Here is a 12417-nt window from a genome sequence, read left to right on the forward strand (position 1 = left end):
GCAAAGCAGAAGAGTGGGTCTAAAAATTAATCTGCAGAAAACTAAAGTAATGTTTAACAGTCTCGGAAGAGAACAGCAGTTTACAATAGGCAGCGAGGCACTGGAAGTCGTAAGGGAATACATCTACTTAGGGCAGGTAGTGACTGCGGATCCGGATCATGAGACAGAAATAATCAGAAGAATAAGAATGGGCTGGGGTGCGTTTGGCAGGCATTCTCAGATCATGAACAGCAGGTTGCCATTATCCCTCAAGAGAAAAGTGTATAATAGCTGTGTCTTACCAGTACTCACCTACGGGACAGAAACCTGGAGGCTTACGAAAAGGGTTCTACTTAAATTGAGGACGACGCAACGAGCTATGGAAAGAAGAATGATAGGTGTAACGTTAAGGGATAAGAAAAGATCAGATTGGGTGAGGGAACAAACGCGAGTTAATGACATCTTAGTTGAAATCAAGAAAAAGAAATGGGCATGGGCAGGACATGTAATGAGGAGGGAAGATAACCGATGGTCATTAAGGGTTACGGACTGGATTCCAAGGGAAGGGAAGCGTAGCAGGGGACGGCAGAAAGTTAGGTGGGCGGATGAGATTAAGAAGTTTGCAGGGACGGCATGGCCACAATTAGTACATGACCGGGGTTGTTGGAGAAATATGGGAGAGGCCTTTGCCCTGCAGTGGGCGTAACCAGGCTGATGTTGATGATGATGACTGAGGAGTCCACTGGGAATAATATAATGTACCAACATGCATTAGGAATTACGTCAGGATCTCCAAATTTATTAAATTTGCAGACATACTTCTATATTTTAACAATATTATTAAGGCATACAAATTTAAAAAAGAAATGCCACTACGTTAGTATTTTCCATAGCAAATGATTTCCTAGGGGTGAATGTACAATGGCCTCCAATTGAATATTGTACAACTAAAGCTCTGCCACATGTGTTTGACCCCTGTTGATAGCAAGTTGCACAAGCCTATTCCCTTAGTGAGGGAAACTCAGTGAAAGAAACTTGGCCTTCTTTGTGGAGCAAAGACAGTTGGCAAAAATGAAACACACAAAGGTAGAGAGGTTTTGGTATAGCCTGTACAGTGAAAGATCCACTCAAGATCCAGGTGCTGTACCGTATCTTCAGAAGATAAAGCATTTATCTAAACACGAGCACAGGGTGTAAATGATCGCACTCCGATGCATGTGCTACATAATGACAATCACCACGAAAGCCTATCGCATTACTATTACTTCCACAGGTAATTTTCATGGCTGCTATGGAATGGCTGTCTCACTGCACCACAATCTATACCAACTAATATACTAGGCATTTCAAATGGTTCATGAAAGCGGGTTGGGCCCTGGCCAGACTGAAGCAGCGGCACTCGATAGACACTTTTCAACGCCCAGCCTCGTGTGAGTCACTTGACACTCGTCACGGACATTTGCTGACATTGCCTCCAGGCAGGAACAGGCCTTTCTGTTAGATTTGCGTTTCACGTCCAGGCTTTCGTTACTAGGCTTCTGCGTGCGTAAGGCGACGCGAAATGTTTGAATGCACTTTGCTCATCGAGAAAAGGCGCCCTTACTTTGCAAAGCGATTTGGAAATGTGTATGCACCCTACATCGACGTCAATGCCCACACGCACTACTTCTGCGTTTTCGAGCTCGAGAGCAGTACGTGTCGACGTGGTGTCCAAGGCCAAACAGGCATCCGACTTTGCCAGAAGGCGCACACACAACTTAAAGAATCGCTACATACGACACACCCTGCAATATGCATGATCCGTGTCGGCACCATATGCAGTCAGCGCTGTGCTACCACGACACTTCGAAACCGACAGTCCAAATGAGGCGACATGTCGTGATGTTTCTTGGATGCAGCACAGTTCGTTCGAAGCTTCTGTAGCTTCGTAACGGCAACGTTATTCGTACTCGCCGATATTACACAGTGACCCAATATGCAGTCGGCGCTGTGCTATCACGACTCTTCGAAACCGACAGTCCGAATGATGCGACATGTCGTGCTGTTTCGTGGATGCAGCACAGTTCTTTCGAAGCTTCTGTAGCTTCGTAACGGCAACGTTATTCGTACTCGCCGATATTACACAGTGACCCAATACAGTACACACCACACAGCCACAAGGAATCGCAACGGTCCTCGCACTGCGTGCACGCGTGTGTAGGCGCAGACAGTCATTTTCGATTTTAAAACGCAGCACAAAATAAATGCTTTATTTATTTAGGCGTAGTGTATTTAACAACAAAACGATGACGTTAGCATTTCATGTATTTTTTACTAAGTTTTTCTTGTGACGTCATCATGCGTGGCAGCAGCGGACTCCACTTGGGGTCGTCTGCTGCCACGCGCGTGCACCCAGCGCCGGTATAGTGAACTATTATTCTATTCTAGTATTCTATTCTAGTACTGTATTCTAGTACTGTACTGTATTCTAGTACTGTACTGTTCTATTCTAGTACTGTATTCTAGTATTCTAGTACACTGTAGCGCCGGCCTGCGAGTAACCAGCGAAATGAACAAGAGATGGCAGCGCCGGCGGTTGCGTCGCGCTAGTGGTTGTCCCTGGCGCCCGCAACGCTATCGGTGATATTCGGCCGTTTCTCAGCCAGCCGAGTCGGGCTGAGTCACTTGCGTTTCACGAAATAGCGATAATGTGGCCTAGAACGTACGCGCATCACCACAGGTAGGTTACGCATGTTGTCTCAAGCAAGAAAACAAGCGCGTTGGCGCCAACATGCGATGACCCATTCCATTTTCCAGGGACACGCATCCTAGCTATTGAAGCAGACGACGGAAGCGAGAAGCGTTTTCGACGGAATAATCATACGCTTTGAGATAGCTGCTTTATTTTTACTGCGGAGGAAAACTGTTCTACTTTACCGATAACGCTACATTCAGTGCCTTCATTTCAGTTTCTTAGGCAAAACGTCAAGTTGGCGTCACGTTACGTAAGCAAAACCGGGCCACCAGCTCCATTTTGTTTGCGTCGCGCGTACGTCACGCATCGAAGAAAATGGCGGAATGTCCAGAATAGCGCCCTAGGTATGCTAATATGAAACTCTATGACCCAAGGAGTTCTTGCCAGAATTTCCTGGGTGCCTGTTTATCTTTATTATTGCTTACTTCTAACAGCCACTGGGACCCTTTTGTCTTGATCTCTTGTTGATCAAATAGGATGCTTCCCTTTTGCATTTTATGTAGTTTACCCATTTTCTCTCTACGTCTGCTTCAGGTTCTCCCTCACTTTTGGAATACCTGTGTTCCCTGGAGGCTTCCTGACGTTTCTTTCTGGCCTTCTTAACTTGTTCATCCCACCAGCTCTTGAGTTTTCGTATCCCTTGCCTTGTTTTCCTGACTCGCACCTTACTTTGCTCACGCTCAAATAGTCTCATTAAATTTGAGTAAATATGGGTCCAATCAGTTTTGCCGCTTCCTGGTTGAGCATCGCCATCTGGCGTCCGCCCCACTAAGTTCAATGCGCTGCCGCTGCTTGTTTTCATACCACTGCTGAAGGTACAGTTTCTCTTCTCTAATGTTGGTTCTTTATTCTATGGTGCAGTCTTTCTTCTATGGTGCAGTCGTGCTGTCTTTATTGCTGTTGTGAAACGTTGTTGGCCATGTCGGTATTGTTGCTGGAGCCGTTCTATGGTGGCTCGCACCGCCAGCTGATGGATCTGTTAAGCGTGGAGTTGGGACCGGAGGAATGCCGTTTGGTCACGCTGCCAGCCAACAAGTGGCACTGGCGCGCACGCACGGCAGCCCTGTGGCTAGCCGAACGCATCGAACCGTCAAGTGGCTACCGCGTGCTTATGGCCAGCGGCACGCTCAACCTGGCCGAGCTGCTGGGTTTGCGGCCAGACCTCTTGCCGCTGCGCAAATTGCTCTACATGCACGAGAACCAGCTCGCCTATCCGTTGCAGAAAGAGAACCAGCGTGATTACCAGTACGGCTACAACCAGGTGGTGTCGTGGTGAGAATGTACGCTGTTTCTTGTAAACGACTTGCCCCGTTCCAAAGGGGACGCTCATAACATCCATCTATCCATCCATCCGCTGGGTAACCGGGTAACCAATGGGAAAAGCCAGTTTCGGAGCCTGTAATGATTCGGCGATGGCCTAGGCAGGAGTGTCCATTGTCATCTCGGTTGTTTATGCTGTACCTTCAAGGATTAGAGGCCAAAATACAGCAAAGCGGACTCGGCTTCAACCTATCATTTTTCAAACAAGGAAAATTGATTGAACAGTCATTACCAGGATTGATGTTTGCGGATTATATCGTAATAATGGCTGACAATACAGAAGATCTGCAGGGATTGATGAACATATGTGGTACAGAAGGAGAAAGATTAGGCTTGAAGTTTAGCAAAGAAAAATGAGCAGTAGTGATTTTTAATGATAACATTTGCGCCGAGCATGAGATACAGGAGGCCACGCTTGAGATAGTCGAAAGGTACAAGTATCTTGGGGTGTGGATAAATAATGGAATGGAGTATCTGACAGAGTATAAAAAATATATAACGACTAAAGGTAACAGAAGTGCATCGATTATAAAGAGTAGGGCACTGTGGAACTACAATAGGTACGAGGTATAGTACGAGGGATATGGAAGGGCGTAATGGTTCTGCGCCTGACTTTTGCCTACGCAGTTCTATGTATGAGAGCAGAGACCCGGGCACAGTTGGAAACTAGGCATTGTGGTGTGGGTAGGCTCGCTCTGGGAGCACATGACAAGACACCAAATCTTGGGGTGCAGGGGGATATGGGATGATCTTCTTTCGAGGGCAGAGAGGCTAGTAGCAAGACAGCATTTGAGGAGTGATTGAGAAACGCCGGAGAAATGCGGTGGGTTAGGAACGTTTTCACTTACTTATACATGAGGAATGTTGACACAAGGTGGAAGAAGCAAACTAGAAAATTGTCAAGCAAATACTTGGGCTGCAGGAGGGGGGGGACAGGTAAGGAATCATCTGTCGAAAAAGGTTAAGGAGACAGAGAGGGGTATGTGGAGAACAGAGATGCAAACCAAATCAGCATTAGAGACATATAGGACGTTTAAGCAAGAAATAGCCAAAGAAAATATTTACGATAACTCTAAGGGAAGCTCATTGTTGTTTGAGGCCAGGGCAGGTGTACTGCGGACTAAAACATACTGAGTCAGATACCAGGAGATAACTTGTTGTGCAGGGAATGTGGAGAGGAGGAGGAAACAGCTTAGCACTTGATACTTTCTTGTAAATGACTTCACCCTGCAGTTGAACGTAACGGGGAGCTATTCAAAGCTTTGATTTTAAGGACAGTGAAGGTAAAATAGATTTTGCACAGGTAGAAAGAACTAAACGGAGGCTATCTGATTGGTGGATAATATCAATGCACAAGTAAAGGAATGAATACATAGGTATGCATGCATATAGTATCATTCAAGGCTAGATGGAGCGCACTGCTGCCGCCTGATTCAAAGGGTTGAGCCTCATTCATCCATCCATCCAACGCTAGATATAATGCCAGGAAAAAAAAAAATCTTTGGTTCAAGCACTGCCAGCAAAGGCTAAAGGTGAAAGTGAATGTTGGTTGTCTGAAATACGTTAGAAAAAGAAGGCCGCACCTTCAATATCTCGGAACCGCATTAACTTATTTGGCAGGAAGTCTGGAGCAACACAACAACAAATCCTAGACGAAGGTGGAAACGAACTTGAAGGGGACGCGGCATTAAATTACATACGAAAAATAACAGCCGAATCATTTCAAGGCAATGGCGACGTAGTTTCTGAGAAAAAGAAAGCATGAACTATAACCAGATGGAAAAGGAGCTGGTGCTGAAGAAGTTCAACTGGAAGAAAACTGAGGAGAAAATTCCTAAGTGCACAGCCACAGGGTTATACACGGTTTCCGTTAAGCTGGCTAATGAACTAGGACCAAAAAGTAAGGAGGCTCTGTTGAAAGCAGTAGAAAGAAACGCTTACAAGATAGGCGAATACTCGACAGTTGGGGACAAAGTAGAATGGATTTAATTTATAAAGGTAACCTAAACGTAAGATTGAATTCACTAATATTGACCGTTGACCGTTTCATCAGTAATATGTTTACTATGTTGACAAGATTGTTGACCATTACATAGCAGTGCAGGCAATTAAAGCTGCAAACATGGGCAGAAGATAACGGCATATTGGCAGCACTTCAAAATGGCTTCAGAATCGGACATCTGGATGATAACTTAGTTGTTCTTGCTCATTGTACAGAAATCTCAGAAAAGAAAAAAGACCATTACATGTGGGTTTTTTAGACAATACCAGAGCGTATGACACTGAGACCACAACATTTTGTGGGACATTCTGGAATTGGGAGGTTTATAGGCGATGACTATTACAGCGTTTGAGGGAGATTTACCTAGAGAATACCATTTGCGCTCAACAGGAAGGCATGAGGAGCGAGGCGAAAGTTGATGCCACCAAGGAACTGAGACAGGGGTGCCCTTCATCCCCGCTGCTGTTTATGATATATATGTGGTAAGGATGGAGAGGGTGCTAGCAGGAATCAATATTGGGTTTAGTCTCTCATACAAACAAGCGGGCACAATAGTAGAGCGGTAGCTCCCAGTTTTCTTTTTGCAGATGCCAATGTGCTGCTTGCTAACAAGCAAAGTGATATGCTACGTCTTGCTAATATCTGTGGACAGGAATGTGAGAATTTAGGATTAAAATTTTTAAATAGTTTAGTAAAGAGCACAAGAAATGGGACACCGTAAAGGGGCTCATGACAGAGGCACTGACTTCCAACAAGTATGTTTATTGGGTGAGCGCTTTATATGTAGGCAGAGAAGCAAGAGTGAAAACATGTGCTGTTTTCACTGTCGTGTGCCTCTTTTCTGTGTCCCATTTTTTGTGCTGTTTGCTAAACTATGTGTTTGTACCAACAAGCCTGATTAGCCACTATTCTGAAATTAAAATTTAGCATTGAAATATAAGATTTTCTGGTATTCAATGAAAACAGTGAACAGACACTGTCACTACAGGGCCAGTAAATACCTCAGGTAAAACAATACAAATACTTTGGTATATGAATAAACGAAGGCAATAGATATCAGAAACGCAGGAAAAAACAGTAACAGCAAAGGGAAAGAGAAATGCGGCCATAACGAAACACAGAGCACTGTGGTGATACAATAGGTACGAGGTGTACCAGGGTATGTGGAAAAGTGTAATGTTTTCGGGACTCACATTTGGAAATGCGGTTGTTTGCTTGAAGTCAGGAGTAGAAAGGGTACTTGATGGTAATTTTTTTTCATTTAATAATACTGTTGGCCGAAGGCCATTATAGGGTGGTTGCAAGACAAACAATACAAGATAGCAGTGCTGCCGCAGTCTAGAACAGACCAAATAAGCCATATACACAGGCAAAGGCACAATGCAAAATCAAGAAGCAGCAAAAACAAATTGCAATAGGGTGGCATTAAATGTACCACAGCCGCTGGATTAATCATGTGTGTTGCAACCAGGAACATAAGTAAGACAAAGTACCATTATTAAAGTAGCTGCTATGTACTTCTAGCCGAAGTAAAGAATTTTCTTAGTGTGGTTTCAAATTTATTTAGGTTGTCTACTGTTAGTAATTCAGGTGGTAGCGCGTTCCATTCCTCTATTGTTCTGGGGAAAAACGAGTACTTATGTGTATCTATTCGTGCTGAAATGGGTTGAATTTGCTCTAGGTTGCTGCTTCGTACTGTTCGAGACAGACGCCGTTTTATGTACTGCTGTGTATTAAGGTTAAACCAGTTATGGTGAATCAGATAAAGAAATTTTAGTCTAGCTATCCTTCTGCATTCTGAAAGTGGCGGTAGGTTGAGCTTCCTGAGCATTTCAGTTGCGGAGTCAGTTGAACGATAGTTTGACAAGATGAATCTTGCCGCTCTTCTTTGAAGTTTTTCAATTCTATCTACCAGGTTTTTTTTTAAACGGATCCCACACGATGCTCGCTTACTCTAATGTAAGATGAACAAGCGTTAAATATGCAGCTAATTTAGTTTGTTGAGGAGCAAGTTTCAACTTTCGCCTCAAGTACCAGAGCTTTTTTTCAGCTGATGAGCATATGTTGTTTATGTGTGCTTTCCAGTTGAGGTCACTCGATATGGTAATTCCGAAATACTTAATGTGATTTTTGCGGCTTATGACCTTACCATCTATCTCATAATCGAAGGAGTGTATATTTTTTATGTTCGTGGTTACCCTTATATACTTAGTCATGCTGTACTTTATTTTCATTTTTCACTTATTACACCAGTCACTAATTCATTTTAATGCGGAATTTAGAATGATCTGGTCATTGCGGCTGGATACTGCGGTATACATTAAGCAGTCGTCTGCAAAAAGTCGAACTTTGATAATGGGGTTAATCTGGTCTACAATGTCATTTATATAACTGAGAAAAAGGACAGGGCCCAGCACCGATCACTGAGGGACTCCTGACGTTACAGGCAACACTCCGAATGTCGCACCATTCACTTCTAGAAACTGTGTTCTTACTAAATATGATTGAATCCATTTCACAATGTTAATGTTAACGCTGAGACTAAGCAGTTTATCAAGATGTTCAGGGTGTGGAACGCGGTCGAACGCTTTTGAGAAATCGAGGCAAACAGCATCTAACTGACGTTTCTCATTAAGTACGCTTGAAAAATCGTGTATGGTTTCGGTGAGTTGGGTAACCATTGACAATTTTTGCCTAAAACCATGTTGGTTAGGAAGAAGGATATTAGCATTTTCCAAGTAATTGGACAAGCTTTTTGATATGACATGCTTCATTATCTTGCAGCATGTAGAGGTAATTGAAAAGGGCCTATAATTTTCGACTCTGTGTCTGTTGCCGGATTTATAGATGGGGACAACTCTAGCTGTCAGCCAGTCAGATGGCGATTCGTGCTGCTCTAGGGACACCTTAAATATGATACAGACATACTTAGATATCCATGCTGCATATCGTTTTAAATATTCACTTGGGATGCCATCAGGACCGGGTGATTTTTTTGTGTCTATGTTAAGGAGTAGTGCATATTCCCCTCTTCAGAGAAAACGATGTCTGGCATAGGCAACATATCCTCGGTGCGATTCTCATCAAGGTCAGTGAAAGATGGCTCCGGTGGAGCGAACACAGAATGAAAATATTCATTATATTTTTGAACAATTTGAGCACAGTCGTTAATTATGTTGCTGTCAATGCAGACATATTGTATTTGTTTGTGCAACGGGGCAGGATGATGCCAAAATCGCTGTGGTGAATCTCTCATGAAATTGGGTAGCATCTGCGAGTAAAAGTGTTCCTTTGCCGTTACGAGCATGTGATTAAGGGTTTGGGAAAGCTGCGAAATCTCCATTTTGTTCCTCTCTTTATTCCTACTTCTGCGTCTTATTCTTCATTTAAGCTGTGTTATATTGTGGTTAATCCAAAGATTGCGCTTCTTTACTGCCTTGATTCGTTTTGGCACGAACTTTTCCAGACAGTAGATCACCGTATTCTTAAACCTATTCCACAAGATGTTGACGTCAGTCACCCCATCGAACGAGTACAGTGACATTTCAAGACAGTCCAAGATGCTAACATCGTCGGCGTTGCTATAATCTCTTATACATATAGTTGGCCTCTTTGAATTCTTCGTCGGGAGGGCTTCCTTTACACAAAGCAAAACCAGTTTATGATCAGAAATTCTGTCTTTGACGGAAACACTGCAATCTGGTACATTGCTTGAAATAAGCACAAGATCAAGTAAGGATTCTGAGGTCTGTGTAACTCTAGTACTTTCAGGAATTATTTGCGTGAGGTCGTAACTGAAAGTCAGGTTTAACAAAGCTTCACAATGAGCAACATCTGTAGTACCTACTGCAATATCAGCCCAATCAATTCCTGGTAAATTGAAATCTCCTGCAATAATGACACGAGTGTTAAGAGGAACATTGTTGCACATATAATCTTGAAGGCATTGTAAACATGAAAGAGGAGCACCTGGAAGTCGCTAGACAGCTGCAATAATAAAAGGAACGCCTAGAAACTCTGTTCTGCACCAAATACTTTCAGTATTACTGCAGTCATCCAGAACGATCAGCTCAATGTCTTCTTTACAAACAACTGCCACACCTCCACCACGCGTTCCGCGGTCCTTGCGGATCATGATATAACCCGGGGGGATTAATTCACAGTCTTATATTTCGGGCGTAGCCAAGTTTCTGTGACAACAACAACATCTGGCTTGTACTGCAAAAGAAGACGTTCAAATTCGACTGTCTTGTTTGCCAGGCTACGAACGTTGACATTAATCAAGTTGAAATCTCTGGGTTTGCTTTCTCTTTGTCACTTTGTTGTACGCGAGCTTGACCCTCCCTTACCCAGCTTCTTTCGGCACTTTTTTCTTCGTCCCAGATAAACGTGTCGTTGTCGATCAAAATCTTATCACACACGAGGCGAACCTTCATTCCACTGTCCTTTTCAGCTTTTGCACTTTCCCAAAGGTTTTTACGGTTTCGTAGTGTCAACTCGGAAAAATCATCTGCAACTGAGGTACAGCTGCCCTTTAGCTTTTTGCAGTTTTGGAATATTTTCGCATTTTTGTTGTAGTCAAATAATCTTACAATAACTGGTCGACATTTATTCATCTGTTGTTTCCCAATTCTGTGAATTCTTTCAACTGTTCTGACTTTCACTCCAAGTTTCTCCTTAAGTACATCTCGCAGAACTTGCGTTTTTAATTCATCATTCGTTTCACTAGTACTCTCTGTTATTCCGAAGACAATTAAGTTGTTTCTACGACTTCGATCTTCTAAATCAACCATTCTTTCTTGGCTGTACTGCAGAGCACTACCTATGTTAATTTCTGTTTGAAGGCGCTCTATTTTTCCTTCATTTTCCTTTACAGCCCTCATGGTCAATTCCATCTCCAATATCTTCTTGTTTATGACTTCTGACTGGTTAGAAAAGGTAGCCTGTGTTGTTCTTACTTGTTTTATATCCTCACTCATTAGTTTTTGCCCTTCCAAAATTTCCGCGAGCATTTCTTCAACTGTTTTGGGACCAGGATTAAGCTCAATATCACCAGACAGTATCAGCAACATGGAAATACATTCCAGGGCACAAGAAGCACACAGTTCGGGGCATGACAGAACAATAATAAGTCGGTTGTCACTTCTGAAGCACTTCTCAAATTTACTAACCTGTAACAACAGAATGGCCGGTTCAGTCTTCATGACAGCACTTTCGCCATGCCCACGGGATTGCTGCGTGCCGACTGCACTTATATAGCTGCTGCGCTGGGATGTCACTGTCGTTATTGGTGCTGTTCCGTGCGCATGCTCCAGTCCGGAAGTAGCAAGCTGCCACGATGTTCCTTGGATGCGACGTACCTCGCAGCTGGTGATGACTGTTTCCTTGCTTGAAGTGTACACCGAAATGGGTGTATTGCACAGGAAAACCTGTAACAGCAGAATGGCCAGTTCAGTCTTCATGACAGCACTTTCGCCATGCCCACCAAATAAAGGTCGACGTGAGACACCTCGCATTGGGCGCTCATGGGAAGTCCACAAATGAAGCTGTGCAGGGTGATATGGGCTGAAAAGTTTTGAAGTGAGGGAAGCTCAGAGTAAAATTGATTTTGAAGAATTACTGAAGAATATGAAAGAAAGTAAATGGGTTGCGAGAGTGTTCAGGTATTTCTACAGGAAATACATTGACTCACAGTGGAGGAAAAGAACAAGGAAGCTTACCAGCAAGTATGCAGCCTGTAGGGTGAGCAGCACAGCAACAAAGAATGTCAATCGGAAACTCAGAGATGAGTAACTACTTAAGAGGAAAAAATGAAATTGGGAAAGAAACAGTTTATGATAACTCAAAGGAAATATCCTTAGTTTTCGAAGTGTGATCAGGATGCCTTAGAATGCATAGTTGTAAAGCGAGGCACACCAAGGAAGAAAAAGCATGTGCTTGCTGTGGTAAAGCTAAGCAAATAATGGAAAAAGTTTGATTAGAATGTGAAGATATCTACCCAGCTGTTGGCTTAGGCTCCTCTGGCCTCCTTGAAGCCTTTGGGTTCAGAGACAGCAGGGTTTCCGGAATGTAAACACCTCCACAATAGAGATTAGTTAGAGGCGATTGGAGGTTTGGTGGCAGAAAAGTAGGGAGATCAAAAACGGAGGCATACGAAAACAAATTTACCAGTAGTGGCTGAGAAAGTTTGAAGCTCAGAAGTCTTTGTGTGTGTGTGTTTTCAAAAATAGGGGCAGGACATTAGGCAAAATAAGAACAGGAGCTTGGTGGCGGAACCCACCACACCGTTTCAAAGGGGACAGTCATAGCATCCATGAATCTATCCGTACATGCTAGCTGTACGTGTAGTTATAAAGCTAGGAACACCAAGGAAGGAGAAGCA

General features: G+C 43.4%; 1 protein-coding gene across 19 annotated transcripts in view; it reads left to right on the forward strand.

The window, feature by feature from the left end:
• The first annotated feature begins 3536 nt into the window (after positions 1 to 3536).
• The window catches only part of LOC135908131 (tRNA-queuosine alpha-mannosyltransferase), a 219909-nt gene continuing 211028 nt past the window's right edge, over positions 3537 to 12417 (forward strand). For 15 of the 19 annotated variants that reach the window (XR_010566214.1, XR_010566215.1, XR_010566216.1 and 12 more), the window contains exon 1: positions 3537 to 3985. Coding sequence is in view for 15 of the 19 variants with exons in the window: in XM_065439892.1 (XP_065295964.1) it covers positions 3585 to 3985 (401 nt within the window). In the remaining 4 variants the exon portion in view is untranslated. The remainder of the gene's footprint in view (positions 3986 to 12417) is intronic. The other 4 variants (XM_065439884.1, XM_065439896.1, XM_065439895.1 and 1 more) reach the window with 3 other exon arrangements.

Source organism: Dermacentor albipictus, chromosome 1 (genome assembly GCF_038994185.2).
Source record: "Dermacentor albipictus isolate Rhodes 1998 colony chromosome 1, USDA_Dalb.pri_finalv2, whole genome shotgun sequence".
NCBI classification, from domain to species: Eukaryota; Metazoa; Arthropoda; class Arachnida; order Ixodida; family Ixodidae; genus Dermacentor; species Dermacentor albipictus.